Below are 21,740 nucleotides of genomic sequence, written 5' to 3' on the forward strand. Positions count from 1 at the left end.
CATGGAAGGGGGGTGGGGGGGATGGATACGAGCAGCTTCTCTAAGAATGTCCTTGATGCAGCAAAAATGATTATAGTAAGAAATCCCAAACCTTGAGGATGTATTTTCAATATTCTGTGTAAAGAAATGGGAAGTATACACAAAGCACTTCTGTGTGCAAACTGAAGTATGATGGTTGTCTTAAGGAAAACTTTACAATCATTTGAATAACAAGTTGAAGAAGCCATTTAGGCCGACCTGGGTATCTAGCATACATTTACTTGAAAATGAAGTGAGTCTGTTACTTCAAGGAAAATGATGTCTTATGTAGTTGATAAAATTTAAAGTTTTTAAGCAAAAATTAGAATTCTGAAATAACTGATTCACCACTGTGAACTTAGTTTCCCTGTTAGTGGTGATATTAACATACACGATTCTTTGATATCATATAATGGAATGTTTAACATTTAGAATATCTGCACAACTGAGAGAACCAATGCATGATATTACAAACTCATCCACAGGTAAAGGATCAAAGGTACAGTAACTGGAGTATAAAAAGTAGAAGGTTGTGGTTTCAAATTCCACATTACAACTAACTTTTAAAAGATTACCACTCTGGGGCGCCTGGGTGGCTTAGTTGTTGTTGGGCATGTCTTTGGCTCAGGTCATGATCCTGGGATCCTGGGATTGAGCCCCAAGTGTCAGGCTCCTCACTCAGCAGGGGGTTGGCTTGAGGATTCCCTCTCCCTCTGCCTCCCTCCCTCTCCTTGCCTGTGCATGTGCATACTCTCTCTCAAGTAAATAAAATCTTTAAAAAATAAAACATTACCACTTCTCAAGTTTTAATGTATCAAAGAATAGTCATAATTATCTAAAAAGGTTATTAAAATATCCTCCCCGCTTCCAGCTTGATGTATGTGTGAGGCCAGATTTTCTCTGTATACTTGATGCAACCAATACAAAGAAAGGCTCTTTGGGGTCCTGCTATCAGAGCTTGAGAACCACTGTATTATAGGATTCCTATGACACAGCAGTAATAAAGTAATTTTGGCATTCAACATTCTGTCCTCTTCCGATTTTTGCTACATTTGCTTCAGTTTTTCAGTAAACATGGATTTTGTGGCAATACTAGTACCACTACACCTTGAATCTCCCCAAAATTTGCAATAGGCACTTGCCTATATTTAATGCTTACATGTTCTAGATACAAACCAACAGATCAACGGTCCACTGATCCCATTTTTTCCTACATATGCTCCAATTTTTCAGTAAACATGGATTTTGTGGCAATACTAGTACCGCTACCTTGAATCTCCAAAAATTAACAACAGGCACTTGCCTATATTTAATGCTTACACGTTCTAGATACAGATCAATATAATCTCCCCCCCCCCCGCCCCACTGGGATTACAGTATGTGTTTGCAAAAAATGCCACTGAAATTAATTAGAAAGTCCATTTTAGTATTTTTTGATACTTGAAGTCTTACTCCAGTCAAAATTTTTCAACAAGGAAAAAGGTATCAACACGTATAAGAATTCAAAATACATAGTGATACATTTCTTAAAAGTATACAAAGAGTATAATCATGTAACTTAATCACTAGTAACATGGGAAAATCATCCAAAGGGATCTCAGTCAGATTGAAAATATGGAGAGAGGGGGTGCCTGGGTGTCTCAGTTGGTTGAGCATCTGCCTTCAACTCAGGTCAAGATCCTGAGGTCCTGGGAGTGAGCCTAGTGGGGAGTTGGCTTCTCCCTCTGTCCCTCCTCCTGCCTGGGCTCCTGCATGTGCACACAGGTAAACTCATAACTCGCACTCTCTCTCTCTCTCTCTCCTTCCCTCAAATGGATAGAAGGAAGGAAGGAAGGGAGGGAAAAGAAAAGAGAATGAGGAAAAAAAGGCCCACATATTCAGTTTTTTCATGCAGATGCAGAAACAAACTCAACTATCCTATGGATTTTATTGTGTATAAAATGCCTAGTTTTCTAATGCCAATCACAAAGATGCGAGGGTGAATCCTAATTTCTCTTGGAACCCAGCTGCTCTGACCATTTCACAGAAAGTTCTTGATTGATTCTTCACAAGAACCAGTGGGCTCTAACCCAGGAAAGAAATGTATTTTTTTTTATTTTTTTAAAAATTTATTTATGATAGTCACACACACACAGAGAGAGAGGCAGAGGGAGAAGCAGGCTCCATGAACCGGGAGCCCGATGTGGGATTCGATTCCGGGTCTCCAGGATCACACCCTGGGCCAAAGGCAGGCGCCAAACCGCTGCGCCACCCAGGGATCCCCTTTTTTTTTTAATTAAAAAAAAAATTTTTTTTTTAATTTGAGAAATGTATTAACAGGAGAATTTTAGATATTTAAAGACCATGAATTTAGAAAAATATTTTCTTAAAATGTGATTCAGTGAAAAGGATTACAATAAAACCAAATATTTTGGACAGCAAAATCTGAGATGTCATTTTGTATTTTCAAACCACATGAGTACAAACACCTTGTACAGATCACAACTGAAACTATGGAAGATTTTTAGTTATTTGTTTATAAAACTTGCCTAAGTTACCTGAAGTAACGTAATATATAATAATGTAAAATATTTCTATTACGTGTTATATATAAAATATATTTTCAGATTAAATTATGTTGGGCTTTGTTTTTTTTTATTTTTTATTTTTTTAAAGATTTTATTTATTTATTCATAGAGACACACACACACAGAGAGGCAGAGACACAGGCAGAGGGAGAAGCAGGCTCCACGCAGAGAGCACAAAGTGGGACTCATCCAAGGGTCTCCAGGATCACACCCTGGGCTGCAGGCGGCGCTAAACCGCTGCGCCACCGGGGCTGCCGGGGCTTTGTTTTAAAATATAAGAGTGGAGTGAACTGGTTGAATAAAGGAAAAAGAAAAATACTACAAGGCCACCAGCACCTTGTCCCAGGACCAGCCCACCCCCAACGCCCAGCGCCAGCCTGGCTCCTGGAGGGAGCTGGGGCTCACCTCTGTGCTGCTTAAATGGCCCCAAATCCCCACATGCTCTCTTCTGCTTGGGCTGATCTGCAGAACTCAGACGCGAGCCTGTCAAATCTGGACTTGTGAGCTCAGTGCCCCCTTCCTAGATGGGCCATCTGCAGCAGTGGCCCCTGCTGTGCAGATTTTCAACGTTCACCAAACTCTTTCTGTCTCCAAATTCTGCCGCCTTCCAGTCTGTTTGGTCCACCTGACATCCAAGTCTTGCTGAAATGGGTGTTTCAGAGGGAATAACAGTATTTACTGAGCAGCCCCCCTTTTTACGTTCCTTGCGTTTATTATTTGTAATCCTCACGATACAACCTGATGTACACTACGCATCACCACATTCAAAACCCTGGTCCCGACCCAGCACAGTAGAACTCCCACACAAAGGATGGAAGCAGTCCTCACACTCATGATCATTTAGACTTTTTAAAAAGTGCTGAAAGCCTAATTAAAATACAGATATTAAATGTAAAATACATACTTCCCATTAGCATACAGTTCTTACAGAGTATCAGATAAAAGTTTTACTTTTCCTACCATCTCTCTCTTTTTCAGTTAACAAATCAGATGAGGATTTCATTAGGATCCTAAAGATAAAAACGAATCCCTTGGAAGGTTTCTGATTTTTACCTATGAGTCTTTTGACAAACTTTTCAGGTAAGATGTTAGCATTGGTGACTTCTTAAAATTAACAGAAATTTCTTCAGCAACTGCAAGCAATACGTTTCAAGGTCTGTCTTCTGTATTTAGAGAGGCACCAATGTCTCCTGGTAAGGGGTCACTCTGTAAACAGACTGCCTGGGTTTGAATCGTTGATCTCACCACTCACTGTGATTTAACATTGATATGCTCCACTCTCTTCAATCATAAACAATGCTGCAAGAATTAAATGAGCTAATGTATATAAAGGGCTCTGAACAGTGTGTAGCTCACAGTTAATTACTATGTATTTGTCATCATTATTATTACAGACCAAAAGGCTATTTGTTAAAAATTCACTACATACCACAACACTACAGTTACTGGTGTCAAAGATTAGCTGTTGATTGCATTATTGGCACAGAATATGTACAGTACAACAGACTTTCTGAAAGTGTGTGTACAACCCATATAGGAGATGATTTTAGATGATCCAGATGTGGCTCTAAATATTCAATTACAGAGCAAAAAAAGTTAGATTTTTCTTTTTAAATCCACTCGATCATATCAAGACTATCTGTTGAAAAAGATATTTACAAATGACATATCTGATATAGGTAGGGTTAGTATCCAAACTCAACACATAAAAAATAATCTAATTAAAAATGGCAGAAGACATGAACTGACATTTCTCTAAAGGAGACATACAGATGGGCACCAGACATATAAAAAGATGCTCAGGGATCCCTGGGTGGCGCAGCGGTTTAGTGCCTGCCTTTGGCCCAGGGCGCGATCCTGGAGACCCGGGATCGAATCCCACGTCGGGCTTCCGGTGCATGGAGCCTGCTTCTCCCTCTGCCTATGTCTCTGCCTCTCTCTCTCTCTCTGTGACTACCATAAATAAATTAAAAAATAAAAAAATAAAAGGAAGAGAAGTGTTTAAAAAAAAAAAAAAAAGATGCTCAACATCACTGATCATCATGGAAATGCAAACCGAAATCATGAGATACCACCTCACACCTGTCAGAATGACTAAAATAAAAAATACAAGAAACAAGTGTTGGCGGATGTGGAGAAAAAGGAACACTTGTACACTACTGGTGGGGATGCAAACTGGTGCAGCCACTGTGGACAACAGTAGGGAGTTCCTCAAAAAGTTAAAAGCAGAAATATCCTACGATCAGTCATCATGCTACTGGGTTTTTAACCCCCCAAAATATGAAAACACCATTTGAAAGGATATATGTACCCCTATGTTTATTGCAGCATTATTTACAATAACCAAATTAGGGAAGCCACCAAGGGTCCATAAATAGATGAATGAATAAAGAAGATGCAGGAGATATATATACATACACAGCTATGAAAAAGAATGAAATCTTACCATTTGCAATGACATGGACAGAGCTAGATAATATAATGCTAAGTGAAATAAGTCAGAGAAAGACAAATACCACATGATTTCACTCCAATGTGGAATGTAAGAAACAAAACAAACAAGTAAAGGAAAAAAGAGACAAACACAGATACAGATTCTTAACTATAGAGGTCACCAGAAGGGATGTGGGTGGGTGGGTGGGGTTTGGTAAAACAAGTGATGGGATGAAGAGTACACTTATGAAGAAAATGGAGTAACACAGAATTGCTGAATCACTATACTGTACACCTGAAATTAATATAACACTGTATGTTAACTATACTGGAATTAAAATAAAAACATAAATAGAATTTTAAAGAAGATTGTATATGTTTAATGCTAGTCCTTAACACTTGCTACAATTTAATAACGCTGCTATGATTACATTATCTTTTTATTTTTTATTTATTTTTTAAAAGATTTTATTTATTTATTCATGATAGTCACACAGAGAGAGACAGAGAGGCAGAGACACAGGCAGAGGGAGAAGCAGGCTCCATGCAGGGAGCCCGACGTGGGATTCAATCCCGGGTCTCCAGGATCACGCTCCGGGCCAAAGGCAGGCGCCAAACCACTGCGCCACCTAGGGATCCCTATCTTAATTTTTTTTAACAGCTACTTTTTATTTTTGGAGAGTGACACAATTTTCCATTCATAGTGATGTAAAGTATCATTTCTGAATATATTTAGGTTTAAAGAGTTCAACAGTTTTTTGGAAGATGAAGAGGACAAAGAGTGGGAAAATGACTAAGCAGAGCTGTGGTAGTTACACCCCAAGAATGCCTGACAAGCATTCTCACTGGTAAGGTATCAGTAGATATGCATACCTCAAACACTGAACTTAGGAGGCACCAAGTAGCACGGAAAGGGAATGGGGTACACATTGTACTTGAAGGAGTTCAGGACTAAAAACAAGAGGTCTGGTCAGTAAGCTTAAGAGAGGGACCCCCCTACCCCCACCCCACGCAGTTCTTGGAAGCCCTGACACAACACCTAATCTCTATGCATAAAGACTTTATTCTCTGAAAAAAAAAAAAAAGGGCTCAAAAAGGCTGTAGACTCAAATATTAGGCCTAGCAGAAGGCAAGTAATTTTTAGAAAATTAAATGAAAGTCTGTACTTTGAATGACCATAATAGGAAATGACTATCCCAAAGAAAAGAATTGAGAGAGTTTTTCTTTGCACATCCTGAGTTCAGAGAGAACACTTGAGATGCTGACATCTGGGGGTCCGTCACGGAGTGAGTGAGCCTATTCACTCTACAGTTAAACCGAACTAGTTGAGAGGCCCCATTCACGCACAGCTGCCAGTTTCTTATCTTATTATTAATACGGATGGGTAGCCAAGCCTTATTTTGGTTTTTGTGAAGCTGTCAATATTTAAGAAAGAAAGCAAGGAAACCCAGAGGAAACAGACAAGACAGAGGAGAGAAGATAAAAATAAAAACATCTCCTATAAAATAATAAATATAGCACATCAATGAAACAACAAAATAGAGGACAAGAGTGAACTTTAAAATACCTAAAATTTTTTGAAAATTCAATAAAAAGTGGGAAAATAAAGTTAAGAAACAATACTGGAAAAAGAGAAAGAAATAAACCAACAAAGATAATCACCAAACTTAAGCCAAGAGATCTAAACCTCCTGAATAGGAATTTCGGGGGAAAACAAAAGAGACCACTAAGGAAATGGAGGGAAAAAAGTAACCAACGAATGCTTCTATCACCGAGTCCTGAGACTAAATGGGCCCCTGACTTCTCAACTCAATAAAAGGAGGAGAAAAAAAAAAAAAAAAAAGACTCCTACCAAGGCAGTGAAATTTCAAAACCCAAGGGATAAGAGATGATTCTAAATGTTTCTGAGAGAGCAGACCATATATACGCCATCAGGAAAGAGACCCATCCGTCTTCTGAAAAGTAATACTGAAAGTCTCAAGACTGAAAAACAGTAGCTTTGCAATTCTGAGGTGAATTCTGAGAGATTTTTCAACCTTGAATTTTATTCCCACTGAGCTATATTACCAACCAAAAGTGAAGATAGAGTGAGGCACACAACAGCTCTGGAAAATATATTCTCTATAACCTTTCTTAGGAAGCTCTTGGAGGAAATGCTCTAACACAGAAAAAAACAAATCAAGACAAGGGTTGTAGGACACAGAGGACCCAACATTGGAAAGTCCCAAGTTCAAGGGGCTTGGAGAACAACCTGCACAGATAGAACAATATAATGTAATAAGGCTGGGGGTGGTGGTGGATGGTGTTGGTGGTTAAAAAAAAAACAAACAGAATTAATAAAATATCTGACAAGTGTGAGTATTTTAAAAGGAAAGATTGATAAGATTATGACAGAACATGGGCAGCCTAGTGGCTCAACTGTTTAGCGACACCTTCAGCCCAGGGCCTGATCCTGGAGACCCGGGATCGAGTCCTGCATCGGGCTCCCTGCATGGAGCCTGCTGCTCCCTCTGCCTGTGTCTCTGCCTCTCTCTCTTTGTGTCTCTCATGAATAAATAAAATCTTTAAAAAAAAAAAAAAAGATTATGACAGAACTGCAGGAAAAAGTTAGGGTTAGGGATATTTAAAAAAAAAAAAGGAAAATTTAGGCAGTCACTAGAGTTAGGAAAAATGAAAAACTGTGTAGAAAAGGAAAGGTAACTGTATTCTATTACTTCATCTACATGAGCATAAAAATGTAAATGGACGACTGATTTTAACAAAAATTGTGAAAAACATTTATCAAGAGGGATGGATGTGATAAAGCAAGCATAATAACATGTTAACTTAATCGAGGTGGTGGGTACACAAGGTGTTCACTATAAAATTCTTTCTTTTCTGTATGTTGGAAGCTCTTCATAATTATGTGTGAGGAAGAGATTTAGAAAGTATTAGGAGGTAGGGAAGTGAAAACAAGTGTGGTGCTACAGAAAAGTCAAATTTAAATCTAAAACTACCAAAACAACAGTTAATATCTAAAACTGACAACCCAAGAAGTAACAGTATATAGACAGTATTTCAAAACATGAAACAGAAGAACTAAAAGCCATCGCTTCTGGGGCAGGTGACTGGTTTTTAAAAACCTATACTTGTATTACTTTTTTTTTTTTTCTTTAAGTAAGCTCCATGCTGGGAGTGGAGATTGAACTCATGAGCCTGAGATCAAGACCTGAGCCAAAATCAAGAGTAGGATGCTTAACTGACTGAGCTGCCCAGGCGCCCCATTGTGTATGTATTACTTGATTAAAAGCAATTTTTAAAGTACAAGGTACAGCGGCACCTGGGCGGTGCAGTCAGTTAAGCGCCGGCCTTTGGCTCAGGTCATGATCCTGAGATCCTGAGATCCTGGGATGGAGGCGATGGAGGCGACGGAGCCCCAGGTTTAGGCTCCCTGTTCAACGAGTAGTCTGCTTCTGCCTCGGCCCCTCCCCTGCTTGTGCTCTCTCTCTCAAATAAATAAATAAAATCTTAAAAAAAATAAAATAAAGTGCAAGGTACATATAGTTAACGAGGAAAGAGGAAAAATTGTGAAGGTGACATCAGAATGATAAAAGTTGGGGAAATACTGCAGCATAGGAACTAACTTCTTTGAAACATTTCTGAAGTCCCTTGTTATAGCTAGGATATAATTCATCATCCAACCAAGGCAACCTGGAGAATAATTACATAGGAACAACAGGTGAACAGTTCCAGGAAAAGGACTTACAGCCACCTATACGTAGCCTGGACAGAAGTCTCTTGAGACCAAGAAAGGGATACATCAAAGCTCAAAAACTGTCTCCACTGTTCACTGTGTGCCTACTACTTGCCGGGCACCACACTTGGTAACAGGGATAAAAAATAAATCTAAGAAAGTGGGTAAGTAGAGTAGACTATAAAAGTTGAACAGGCAAGAATAAACAAACCCCAACCAGAGGTTTATTTCCATCCAGCTCTCCTCTTTCTTGAAGTCAAGAGACCTATGCACCACTTACGCCTTTTTCTATCTCCCTCAAAATAAAAGAGCCATGAAAAATGGGATGGGTAGAAGGAACCCATTATCTTGCTGAAAGCAGCGTGGGAATTGCCTGTATCTTAACGAACCTTCTTAAGCCATAGAAGGTAACTGCCTGGTTTTGGAGAGCAACCCAGAACAAGAAACTTGTCCGTGATGAAAATCAGCAGAGCCAGCAAGTGGCAACGGAGAGAAGCACAGACAATATGGCATATAGTTTTCTCAACAGGCACAAAATTTCTGTTTAGGGTTAGAGCCACCGACCACTTCAGTCTGGACCGGTGCCATACACAAGTGAACGAATGCATCGGATCAGCATTTCTTTTGAAAATAGCTGCACATTCTGACATTTTACGGACTTCTTTTGGGATAAAAGACAGATGATTGAAGTCAAGGTTCACTTACAGCAGGATGTCCTAAGAGTTAGGTCTCAAATGGGCTACAGGTTTGCCTGGATATCGTTTCCCTTGGTTTTCGAAACGCTGGGACTGCACAACGCTGACTAACCTCCTTCACCTCATACCCCATACATACTAATCATAATATCTGGTTAAAAAGGATCACAATGCTCAAGAGGCTGGGAGCTTTGAATAAGGACCCAGTTAAGAGGCCACAGGAGCAGCCCACAGCCCCGTCTCATGACCCATCACTACCACCTGGAGTTTACTAACACAGAAATAGGGGCTGCAAACTCTTTCTGCCTGCAGCAGTTCTAATGTAAAAAAATAAGAGGCAGATCTGGACCAGACTCAAACATCCAAGCACAGCCATACAACAGTGTAAGTTCTAGTCACTACGTAGATTTCCTTATTTTTGACTCAGCCTTTTTTCTCATCTCTCAAATGACACTGTTTCTCATTGATGTTCTAGAAATTTCCAAACATCAGTATGTGACGCTACAACTATTTTTAGGGTGTAAGTTATAAAAGTTGTAATTAAGAAATAATATCTTACTGGGACCCCTGAGTGGCTCAGTTGGTTAAGCATCTGACTCGATTTCGGCTCAGGTCATGATCTCAGGGTTGTGAGATCAAACTAGGCAGCGGGCTCCACACTAGGCGTGGAGTCTGAGATTCTCTCCCTCTCCCTGTTCCCACATGCACGTGCTCTCTCTCAAATAAATAAAGTCTTAAAAAAAAAAAAACGGAAATATTTTACTCGCAGTAACCTCATAATATGTATCTAACCCAGACTCAATGTGCAGATAAGGGAGATTAGGAGCCACATTAACTCCTGTTCTTAAAAACAAAACAATTTAAAGTTAGTAGTTTTTCAGTTCTCTACTACTCTGTGGCTGAAGAGAGTTGGAGCTACCAACTCTGAAAACTCTACGTTTGAAGGTTCTCTAAACTAAAAAGTTAGTGGCACCAACTAATTTCCTAGTTTGTGAATCTTTGCCATAGTGGCTATTTCTCTGAAGAGGAGTGTTGACCACACAAAGCTTGGGACTCATACAGCAAGTTTGTCTCTTATCTCGATGCTAGTTTCATTAAAAAAGGAAAAAGTGCAAAAAATGAGTATAGTATACACCTATATGTATTTCATTATCTTTCCGCTACAGCCAAGAGAATAAGCAAACAGAATTCACGCCAGACTACCAAGATCTCTGCTTAAGCAGAGGAGAATGGAAGTCCTGTAACCGGGAAAGGCTGCGCAAGCAGAGAGGAATTCTACAGGTGGGTTCGGGGCATAGTTCTTCAAACTGACAGTTACAAGAAAGCAGAAGGTTTATTCAAATAAGATTTTGGTAATAATGAGCCACAAGTTTTGCTAGTGAGTACGTTTTGTATGGACTTGGCTCGTAACTTCATATAACAGCATTAACATCCAATATACCTCTTCAAAGTCTGCCTCCACCCCCCTCTTGGGTCCTGTTTAGCAAAAGATACAGATATTGTGGATGAAGCCATTTATTACTTCAAGGCCAATGTCTTCTTCAAAAACTATGAGATTAAGAATGAAGCCGATAGAACCTTGATATATATAACACTCTACATTTCTGAGTGTCTCAAGAAACTCCAAAAGTGTAATTCCAAAAGCCAAGGTGAAAAAGAAATGTATACACTGGGAATCACTAATTTCCCCATTCCTGGAGAGCCTGGTTTTCCACTTAATGCAATTTATGCCAAACCTGCAAACAAACAGGAAGATGAGGTGATGAGGGCCTACTTACAGCAGCTGAGACAAGAGACTGGACTGAGTCTTTGTGAGAAAGTTTTTGACCCTCAGAATGGTAAGCCAAGCAAGTGGTGGACTTGCTTTGTGAAGAGACAGTTCATGAGCAAGTCTTTCAGGACCTGGACAGTGAAAGGAGCCTGGGCAGACACTTTCCACAGCCGTGGGCAAGCGTTTTACACCAAGATGCACACAGTTCTTTGCCTTTATTTGATAAAGTTTTATACAGAAGAAAAAAGAGTCCGTGTCTTCACTTGAAAAGCTCTTTATCAAGAATTTCGGTGGGGGAAAGGTAGAATGGGTTGTGGAAGGGTGATTTGAAATTTTCTGCAGTATTAAGCTGGTCCTTAATAAATAATAATAAAGAAATTTCTAACATTCTAACATAGTAAGTAGGAGGGCCAGGATAAATTTTAATGATTTTTGAGAAACAGACAAAAAACAAGGGCCAAGATTGACACTTGCTACTAGCTTTTGTCGGCCAGTCTTCAGGCCTGGAGCTCCTCCCAGTCTCCTGCTGTGCATTTCTCTACCGCCTAAGGGAACCGGGCTCCAGGCTCATCTTGGCTTTTGTGAATGGTCTATAGCAGGTGAAGAGTGACTTGATAAACTCTGTACCACCGGGACTACAAACACCCTCCACATCCAAGGTGTGCAATTTCAGAGGCTGGGGGCAGGGGAGGGGGCTTCTGATTTACTACCGTAGCACCCTTGCACTTATTAATCTTCAGAAGACGCTGCAGCCGGGACGCCCGGAGGGCTCCGCAGTTGAGCGTCCGCCTTTGGCCCAGGGCGTGATCCCGGGGTGCCAGGATCGAGTCCCACATCCGGCTCCCTGCATGGAGCCTGCCTCTCCCTCTCAGTCTTAAATAAACAAACAAGTAAAATCTTAAAAAAAAAAAAAAAACAAAAAAAAGACGCTGTAGCCTTTTAGAGTTTTTCTAACGTGGATCACGTTCGAATTTAAAAATGTCAACAGTGAATAGGAGAGGCCAGACACGCGCCGGAAATTAACCAATAACAGAATCTGTAAGTTAAAACTCACGTTCGGCATCTATCTGGCCATAAAGCCCTCATCTTTCTCTTATCTTTCCATGAAAATGCCCACGGGAGAGCCCGTTTTATTTTCGGTGACCTAATGCGATTACCGGCAAAAGATGAAACAGACGGGGCGAGCCCTTAGGATGAATGGCAACGAACCGACCAGCGTGAACGGGCTCGGCTGTCAGCGGAGGATCGCCCTGGAAGGCGACTTGCGGTCGGAACTGGTCATTTCTGCCAGGACGTGTCTCTTTAAGCTTTTAAAGTCTTTCTGAGTTTTGGATGACACAGGTCGGAGGCCAGGCTCTGGCCAGGCGGCTCGGCCTGCGCCACGGGATGCAATCAAACGCACGAACCCATCAATCGCTACGGTAAAAGCAAACGTTAACCGCGGGCGCTTTGCAAGCGGCTCGAGCGCCGACCTTCAAGGCCCCGGGGCCGCAGCGGCGCTTCTCCTCGACACGTGCCCCGGATGCGCTCCCGGGAGGAAAACTAAGGAGGCTCCAGGCATCGCGTCGTTTCTGCGCTACTGGAGCCGCCCGCTTCTCAGCTCCAGGCTTCCGTGCGACCCACGGCAGGGCCTACAACACACGGTTGCTCGTGATTACTATTTTGCTTGCTTTTCCCTTTTTTGAACTCCAGCGAAAGCCCCCCGCAAGCGACACACGCACACACACTCACGCCCTGCGCGCCGTCCCCCCTCCGCGGACGCGGCCGGGTTGGTGGCGGGACGCGGGGCGAGCGCGTGGGTGTGCGGGGGCGCGCCCGCGGGTTGCGGGGCTATGCCCCTTGCAGGGCGGGAAGCGCGAACGGGGCGGCCGCGGGCCCGGGTGGGGGGGGGAGGGGGGCGGCTTGCGGCGACCGGTCCTGTGGCGGCTCCGGGGGCGCGACGCCGAACCCGGGAATTCCCGGCGGAAAGGGGAGAAAAGGGCGCCGAGAAACGGGGCTATTATGGGATGGCACAAGGGGGCTCCCTGGGGAGGGTTCCGGGCGCGCTCTCACCCGCCAGTTGCTGTACAGCCGCTTCACTCGCCGGTAATAAGCGTCTTTGTCCAGAGTCACAGCCATAGCCACGGACGCCGCTCCTGCTCGGGCTCCGAGAATCACGCGAGGTCCCGGATCCGCCACCCGCTCTCGGCCCCGGAATCCCGCACTCTCCCAGTGACCCGGAAGTACCGACCTCAAAGATGCCCTTTCCGCTTCCGGGTCCCGACGGCGCTCGGGGGCTTATTTATTTATTAAAAAAAATTTTTTTTTTTTAAGATCCTGTCTCTCCGGAGGTTAGGGGGGAGGCGAGGAAGAAATACAGTGGGAAATCAACAAAATGTGCAACGCAAAAAAAGAGTCTAGATTTTCGCGGGGTTTTCTGGTCAACTGAGCAACAGCCGCACGCGAGGCGACGTCATCACGTGACGCAGCACCCCGCCCTTACTCTCAGCTCCGCCGCGGTTTCCCGGCGCTCGGGCTTCGGGCCGCGGGGGGAGGGGGAGGGGCCGGCCCGCCCCGCCCCTGCGCGCCGCCGCAACGGCCCCACCCGCCGACGAGCGGAGGCGAAGCGGGAAGCGCGGGAGCCCGCGGTGCTGGGGCAGCAAGACCCGTGCTGCTCCAGGGCTGTAGGGATCCCTGCTGGCGGGGACGGAGCACCGGCGGGGCGAGAGGAGCCCACCCTCCCGGTAACACTTCGCCGTAGGAAGGCAAAGAAAACGCCCAGGCTCCGTCTGCGCGCTGGGACCGCAGGTGGCCCCGGGGGCTTCCCAGAACCCCACCCCGCCCCGCCCCCCCAGGTCGGCACAAGGTTCCTCCTCTCGCGGACGATGACCACTCCCAGGCTTCCCCCAAGCGCCGTTACTTCAGTTGATTCCAAACAGAATGTGCGTGGTTCCCTCAAGAAATTGGGAGTTTGAATCTGGAACATCTGCCTACACTTAAATAATTCCCTTGCTTTTACCTTAGCAAGCTGGACAGACTACACTGACACATACCCTTTAACGGAGTACAGGTGACTCGTCTGCCCTACCCAAGGTAACTGCATGAACCACTTTAGCAAAGTGGTACCGAAATTACCCAAAATGAACATTTATACTGGGTTTGAACAAATATAGAACAAGGGAAGAGTGGAAAAGGATTAACTTAAATTTATTAATGCCAAGGGGAAGGAAGGGAACAGTTCCTGACCCTCCAGCTGTATCCACAGTTCGGCCAGGAACAGGCTCTGCCAGAGGCGAGGGCCAGCGCTACATAGTCTGTGGTTAATGGAGGGGTTTAGGGAGGGGTGAGCACATCAGCTGCTCTAGTCTCCTTTCCTTCCCCAGAAATGAGGAAGTGGTCATGTAGTATTTTAGGAGTTCCCCCTGCCCACCCAATCCTCTCAAATTTGGAAGCAATCAGGTATGAGTTTTCTTTTTCCTTTTCACCTCCTGGAGTCCTGGGTCTCCCCACATCTCCCCCTGCCCCTCCCACTTTTCCATAGTCCAAGGGCCAGAGTAATTGAAAATACAGCAGCCACCCAAGCAATGGGGACCATGCTGGGGCTTCAGTCATCAGCATCGTCACTTGAGTCTGAGTTGGCTGGCATCATAGGATCATCAATGAGTGAGAAGTCCCTTTCTGAGCTATCATAGCCCTGAGATAAATCATCATCATCATCTTCATCCTCATCGTCCTCGTCCTCCTCAGGTTGCAGTGGTGGCAACCTCAAAGCAGTACCAGAGGTGGTAGTGGCTGGTGAAGAAGGGTAGCCAGTGGCTCTCAGGCCTGGATGGTGATGGTGGTGATGGTGGGGGTGGGGGTGGTGGTGGTGGTGATGAAGCATGGTGCTGGAGTCTACATGAGGGGATGATGCTGCACCACCCATCACAAACGGCACAAAAGGCAAAGATGCAGAAGTGGCACTGCTGTGGCCCAGGGAAGACACAGACTGCAGGCCACTACTGCTGTGTTGGAAGGTATTATGCAGAGAGAGGGACCCAGTGCCTCCGCCCTGCATCAGGGCCATCATCTTTGAAAGGTCTGGTCGCATCCTACGGGCCCGCTTCTTGCCGCTGTCTGTTGCAATAGGCCCTGGCAAAACCCGATTGAACACAGTTTCAGCATGGTGACCCTAGGAGGGAGCAGAAGACAGTAAAAACAAAGGAATTTGAGCAAACTAGAAGTCAACAGAATCCTAGTTTACAAGTGCTTTTTCACTATCTTCCGGAGGGGCAAAGGAAGCATAGTCAGACGAGGCCAGATGGTAACAGGAGGAGGAAATGCATGTAGCTGCTTGAAGGTTATTGAAGCTAAAATCAAGGAATTGATACTGATACTTCTATGAAATCAGAGTTTTGCTTCTTTTCCATGACTGTTGTACCTTTACTCCATCTAACCATTTCCCAGACGCTTACCTTTGTTAATAAGGAGCTTAAGTAAGCCAGTGAGTGAATCAGTATTTGCACTGTATACTTTACTGACAGCAGGTTGTTCACGTGATTTTACCATGTGAAGTGCAGCATGACTATACTGACATTTACAAACTATTACTCATTAGCACAGCTGGCTGTGGTAAACTAAGGACAGGTCAAGACTCTCGAATATCTAAAACAACAAAAAGATTGTGGGTAGCTCCTCACGAAATTTAATAAAATGTTTTTCACATTGATAAAAAACCAAATGGTTGAATTTTAAGTTGCTTCTAGATGTTCTGGCTGTAAAATTTTTTATTTTATTTTTATTTTTATTTTTTAGAGAGAGAGAAAGCGCAAGCAAGCTGGGAAGGGCAGAGGGGGAGAGAGAGAGAGAAAATCTCAAGCAGGCTCCATGCCCAGCATGAGCCCAACATCATGACCTGAACTGAAATCAAGAGTTGGACACTTAAGTGACTGAGCCACCCAGGCACCCCCGGATGTTCTGACTGTAAATTTTGATTAAATACACTGAAGCTGGAACTTATTAATTCTAGTGCCTCTGACTGGTACACTGGGATCAAACTCAGTTAATATGTGTGTCTCTGGATTCTATTTACCAATCTAAGCCTAACACCTGACAAGGGAATGTACCTTTATAATTAGGAAAAATAAACATCTCGATACTCTGTATTTGTATGCAAACTTTTAAACTATAATGATAATAGCATTTAAACTCCTGCAGATACCAGTAATAGCACACCATTAATTCTGTCTGCATTAAGAATTCTATACTGAGGTGACTGGGTGGCACAAGTCAGTAAAGCATCTGACTCTTGGTTTTGGCTTAGGTCGAGATCTCAGGATCATGAGATCGAGCCCCATGATGGGCTCTGTGCTCAGCAGGGAGTCTGTTTGAGAGTCTTTCCCCTTTTGCTCTTCCCTCAGCTCACACACTCTCTCTCTCTCAAATAAATTCTATCTATCTATCTATCTATTTATTTATTTATTTATTTATTTGAGATACAGAAAGAGAGGCAGAGAGAGAGAGAAGCAGGCTCCATGCAGGGAGCCTGACGTGGGACTTGATCTCGGGTCTCTAGGATCACACCCTGGGCCGAAGGCAGGCACCAAACCACCGAGCCACCGAGGCATCCCATCAAATAAATAAATCCTTAAAAAAAAAAATTCTGTACTAGTCATGATTTTCTGTGATTCCCAGTGATCTTTTCTTTCTTAGATTTATCAACTGACTCTAAAGAAGTAGCAAAATAGTTGAAGAAAAATAGATAATATGGGAGAAAAACACTGAAGAAGCAGCCTTTTAATAGGCTGTTCTAACATTAAATTCAAGACAGAGAAGGTACCAGCCTCCCATATCAACCACTCTCCTTATTACACTCTTGGTCCCATGGAAGGCTATGAGAAAAAGTTAAAATATTCTTCTATGGGGCACCTGGGTGGCTCAGTGGTTGAGCGTCTGCCTTTGGCTCAGGTGGTGATCCCAGGGTCCTGGGGTAGAGTCCCGCATCGGGCTCCTCACAGGGAGCCTGCTTCTCCCTCTGCCTGTGTGTCTGCCTTTCTGTGTCTCTCATGAATAAAACAAAACAAAACAAAAAAAACTCTTCTATGGTAACAATATTTATATGAAACCACTTTCACCGGGCAGCCCAGGTGGCTCAGCGATTTAGCGCTGCCTTTGGCCCAGGGTGTGATCCTGGAGACCTGGGATCAAGTCCTGCATCAGGCTCCCTGCATGGAGCCTGCTTCTCCCTCTGCCTGTGTCTCTGCCTCTCTCTCTCTCTCATGAATTAAAACAAACAAAAAACCTCACTCTCACCAATATAAAAATAATAAGCCTCATAAATGCACCTCACAAATAACTATATGTGCAAAATAATGATCTCAATTTCTTACATGCAGAAAAACCGTTCATTTGGAAATTTTGTTAAAAGACTACAATGTGGTTTTACATATATATTACATATTATGTATAAAGAGGTCTATAACAGATCCAATGGCGGATGATAAGTGCTAATCATTTTAAACAATTGCTTGCCAAACAAACCATGATTTAATACGTTTAAAAAATACAACTGACTAAAGTAAGGCAAACATGGCAGAAAGAAATTTTCACTCTCCGATTTTGGTAGAAAATCTACCAAATGGCCTATAACAGGGATAAAAGCATAAGTACATTTGAAAATAATGGAATAACTCAAGTTGTTATTATAAACTATAAAACAGGTTTCCCGTCCTTTTTCCATTACTGGCAATATCAGCGAATCTCAACTTCTCCCATGTTGGGAAATGCTGTGACTATTGTCTTTGGTAGCCCCAAGTCACTTCTAAAATATATTGAATCCTAACACTTTTAAGAGCTTATCTGCTCCTATATCCTCAACTTTTCAGGATGTGCAAACTGAAAAGGTTAAAGGATTTGCCCAAAATCCCTTAGTCAGTCAGTGGAAGAGGAGAAAGCCTTATTGTCCCAACACATCTTACACATTCACACTTTTTAGAATTTTATGCTCTTCTATAGATGACAATGCCAAGGACTGTAAAAATACCAATAAAATTATCCTGGTTTCCTGATTGGTGTACCGAAGATACAGTTTTTCATGCATTGGAAAAGGTTAAAACATGAAATAATTTCTCCAGGCACATCCAGCTTGGGAACAGAGCGGGGATGCCTCGGTCTCACTCACCTTCTTCCCATTCCTAGAGTTAGCCGTCTGTGCTGGTTCCATTCCCAAACAGTTCAGTTCCGCCTTATTGTTTTTTTTACATCTCTGCCACTTCTGTTTTCTGCGATCCTCCATATACTGAAATAGAAAACTATGAGTTATCCTGGAAGAATACAAATCTCTGGAGTAATTGTTAAGGTACTAGTGTCTAGTTTGACAAGAAAGGCTGACTGTATTGATAAATAAAGGCTTAGTGCTAGTGGAAAACTGCCAGTTAGCAGATCTCCCCCCCCAAAACTAGATGGTTATACAACAGTTCAATAGTAAATATTTGCCTACTATTTAGGTTAATAAGTGCTTTAATGTTATTTTATTTTGAGCCTCACAACTACTCTGTGAGTTAGGAAGACTGGGTGGTATTATGGTGGTATCGGGCAGATACAGAAAAAAATGACATGATACGGCATGCTTCCTCCCTCTCACACAGCTTACATCCCAAGGGAATGCACTTTAAATCTGCTGGATGGAACTGCCACTCACCGCTAGAAATCGGGGATCGACAGCGAACTCTGGATGACCCTGTAACCACATCTCCAGTTCAGCCCGGCGAGGGGCATCCTCACCCACCAGCAAAGTACCATCCACCTTATTGATGACAGGGATCCGGGTCTCCAGGTCCACGTCAAGGTGATTAGGCTCTTCCATGCACTGCACCTCCAGCTGCAAACCCAGAATCCACCCCCATGAGCACATACTCTTCTTTGGGGCAGGGAGGGAGGGGGAGCAGAGCCAATGGTAGCCATAAAACGATTCTATTATCTTCTAGTCCCTTAATCCCAACTGCCTTCATCAATGAGTGAGAATAAAAAACCTAATCATCACGGTAAAGACTTTCTCTCCCACTCACCTCAACTAGCTTCTTTCTGTTTCCCTTCTTCTTATGAAACAAAGGATGTCCATCTCCCATTACTCCATTAGCCATCAACTTGTGCTTCTGGAATGTTAACTTCAGTCCTTCCTCCTAAAAAGACAACCCATCCACCAAAGATGTCATATGGCACACTTTTTTTTTTTAATTAAAAAAAAAAAAAAAACTTTTTAAAAGACTTTATTTATTTATGAGAGACAGAGAGGTAGAGACACAGGTAGAGGCAGAAGCAGGCTCCATGCAGGGAGCCTGACATGGGACTCGATCCCAGATCCCGGGATCACACCCTGAGCCAAAGGCAGACACCCAACTGCTGAGCCACCCAGGCATCCCTGTTTTTAAAGTAAATCTTAAGCTCTGGGGATCTTAGGGTAAGGGTCATCCTCTGGCTCAATGATGAGAAGGAAGGCCATCTGACTAAAGGGTAGAAATTAGAAATATATCTAAATTTATATACTTCTAACATAGATTTCATCTCTTGACCTAGTGCCCCTCAGGTGAATATAAGAGAAGAATTTATCTCAACAACATCCTGTATCTGATGTCTCAATATTAGCATGGCTACTCATCACAGGGGCAAAATCCTGGTAATTCCGATCACATACCAGTTTAAGAAATTTTTCTTGGAGCACCTGGGGGGCTCTGTCATTTAAACATCCAACTCTTGATCTCAGAGATGTGAAATCAAGTCCTGTGCTGGGCTCCATGCTCAGCATAGAGCCTACTTAAAAGAAAAAAAAACTAATATTTTCTTGTTGAATACTTGAGGATCAGCTAATAGGGTTTCAACAGGGAAGATAACCAGGAAAAATAAAATTTCACATCTATAAAATAAATAACACTGATATAATTTCACTAAGAATGACTTCTTATTTTTAACTTAATAAGGCCCATAACACCTAGGTATCCTTTTAACAACTTTCCCACAATTTGATTTCAATTTTTAAAAACTAGGTTTCTAGGATCTAGAAATAAGCCACCCAAAAGAAGCCTTATAGCAATTAAATTTTCTTCCAAAAATATGGGTTCCTTTAATCTAGTCCTCAGGAGATACACAATCCCTTCCTTTACTGCAATGACTTTTCCTCAATGGAGCTTTATAAACTAATTTCTATCCCCTCTCGTTTTTATTTTTACTTATTATTTATTTTTAAAAGATTTTAAGTCATCCCCACACCCAATGTGGGGCTCAAAACTTACAACCCAAAGATCAAGAGTTGTGTACTCTACTGACTGAACCAGTTAGGAAGCCCAATTCCTCTCTCATTATTAGATTTTATTTATTCATGAAAGACACAGAGAAAGGTAGAGACATAGGCAGAGAGAGAAGCAGGATCCTCAAGGGGAGCCCGATGTAGGATTCGATCCCAGGACTCTGGGATCAGGACCTGAGCTGAAGGCAGACACTCAACCAACCACTGAGCTACCCAGGCGTCCTCTCTCATTTTTAAAGGTAACTAACCAAATGAATTCAGTATCCTTTTAGTGAAGTAGTTAGCAAAACGAAAGCCTCCTTCCCCACTTCCCAGTGTCTAAATGGTGAGCTTACATCTTTGATCTGAACTGTAAACTCCTTTTCATCCATGCCTCTGCGAAGTTTTGTGAACTGAGCTGCTGCTGTGGTGACTGCAGACACTTCCTCCTCTGCCATGGAAGCTGCGCTGCTACTTCGTGGTGTGGGGACTGGAGAGTCACCATATTCTCCTGGAGTCAATGAGGGACTATCTAGCAAGTGGTTGCCTGGCCCCAAAATTCCTCCTGTTACCATTTCCTGGCTTCGGCGGCTAGAAGGCCACTTCCCTGAGAGTACAGCCTGGCAGACGAGGTCAATACGGTTTATAAGGACACGATCCTGAGTGGGGGGAAAAGAAATGAACACTGGTTTTAGGGCCTGAATATACCAGCTATGTGATTCTGTGACAAACAACAGTGCCATCATTAGCAGGATGGGTAAAAAGAGGAGGAGGGAGGTAAAAGTATCAGATCCCTAAGTCAACTGGGAAGAGTTGCATGACAAAAAAGTGTGGCACTAGATACAATTAAAGAAAACCAGAACCATCTGTTCCTTGTTCCCGGTTTTTGTTACACTGTATTTCTAGACCATATTATCCAGGAATGAGGCTGTTACCTTGGGCCACTCAGAAGCTCTTTGTCTTTCTTGTAGCAGCAGAAGCTCAGGGGTCATTTGTTCTCCATCTTCATTTGGGAATCCATCTTGGGACATAGTGAGGGACAGAAGACTCTCTTCGTCATAGAGCTTTGAGCGGGACCGGTCAGCACCTAGAGATCATACAGAATGTGAGCAAAGATGGAAGAGTGGGGTTATATATAAGAGTGGGGTTATATATAAATGGAATTATATGGGCTTTAAATAAAGGCCCAAAGTATAACAGATCTCTTTCGGTGTTCTATCAAATCAAAGTCCAAATCTCTCCCAGAGGATGCATTTGAAAAAGAAGGTAAAGAGCCTGGTGATGG

General features: G+C 43.0%; 2 protein-coding genes, 1 long non-coding RNA gene and 1 other non-coding gene across 21 annotated transcripts in view; 1 reads left to right on the forward strand and 3 right to left on the reverse strand.

Moving 5' to 3' along the window:
• The window catches only part of SUPT16H (SPT16 homolog, facilitates chromatin remodeling subunit), a 42,259-nt gene extending 28,649 nt beyond the window's left edge, over window positions 1-13,610 (reverse strand). The window contains exon 1 of the mRNA XM_072772786.1: window positions 13,270-13,610. Within this exon, the coding sequence (XP_072628887.1) occupies window positions 13,270-13,335 (66 nt within the window). The 5' untranslated portion in view covers window positions 13,336-13,610. The remainder of the gene's footprint in view (window positions 1-13,269) is intronic.
• A 428-nt stretch (window positions 13,611-14,038) lies between these two features.
• The window catches only part of LOC140602756 (uncharacterized), a 46,572-nt gene continuing 38,870 nt past the window's right edge, over window positions 14,039-21,740 (forward strand). For 2 of the 7 annotated variants that reach the window (XR_012005651.1, XR_012005649.1), the window contains exons 1-2: window positions 14,039-14,289; window positions 18,822-19,021. This is a non-coding gene — a long non-coding RNA (uncharacterized lncRNA). Of the gene's footprint in view, window positions 14,290-18,821; window positions 19,022-19,749; window positions 21,540-21,740 lie in introns of those variants that run through there. The other 5 variants (XR_012005647.1, XR_012005646.1, XR_012005645.1 and 2 more) reach the window with 5 other exon arrangements.
• CHD8 (chromodomain helicase DNA binding protein 8) overlaps window positions 14,387-21,740 on the reverse strand; it is a 61,920-nt gene continuing 54,566 nt past the window's right edge. For 10 of the 12 annotated variants that reach the window (XM_072772778.1, XM_072772777.1, XM_072772776.1 and 7 more), the window contains 6 exons: window positions 21,391-21,542; window positions 20,812-21,114; window positions 19,242-19,355; window positions 18,875-19,054; window positions 18,356-18,472; window positions 14,387-15,367 (listed from right to left, as the gene is read on the reverse strand). In XM_072772778.1, the coding sequence (XP_072628879.1) occupies window positions 14,801-15,367; window positions 18,356-18,472; window positions 18,875-19,054; window positions 19,242-19,355; window positions 20,812-21,114; window positions 21,391-21,542 (1,433 nt within the window). In that variant the 3' untranslated portion in view covers window positions 14,387-14,800. The remainder of the gene's footprint in view (window positions 15,368-18,355; window positions 18,473-18,874; window positions 19,055-19,241; window positions 19,356-20,811; window positions 21,115-21,390; window positions 21,543-21,740) is intronic. The other 2 variants (XM_072772780.1, XM_072772779.1) reach the window with 1 other exon arrangement.
• Window positions 19,751-19,839, reverse strand: LOC140603265 (small nucleolar RNA U6-53/MBII-28). Its single transcript, XR_012006277.1, has one exon. It is a non-coding gene; the product is annotated as a small nucleolar RNA U6-53/MBII-28 (small nucleolar RNA).

This window comes from Canis lupus, chromosome 13 (assembly GCF_048164855.1).
Source record: "Canis lupus baileyi chromosome 13, mCanLup2.hap1, whole genome shotgun sequence".
NCBI lineage: Eukaryota > Metazoa > Chordata > Mammalia > Carnivora > Canidae > Canis > Canis lupus.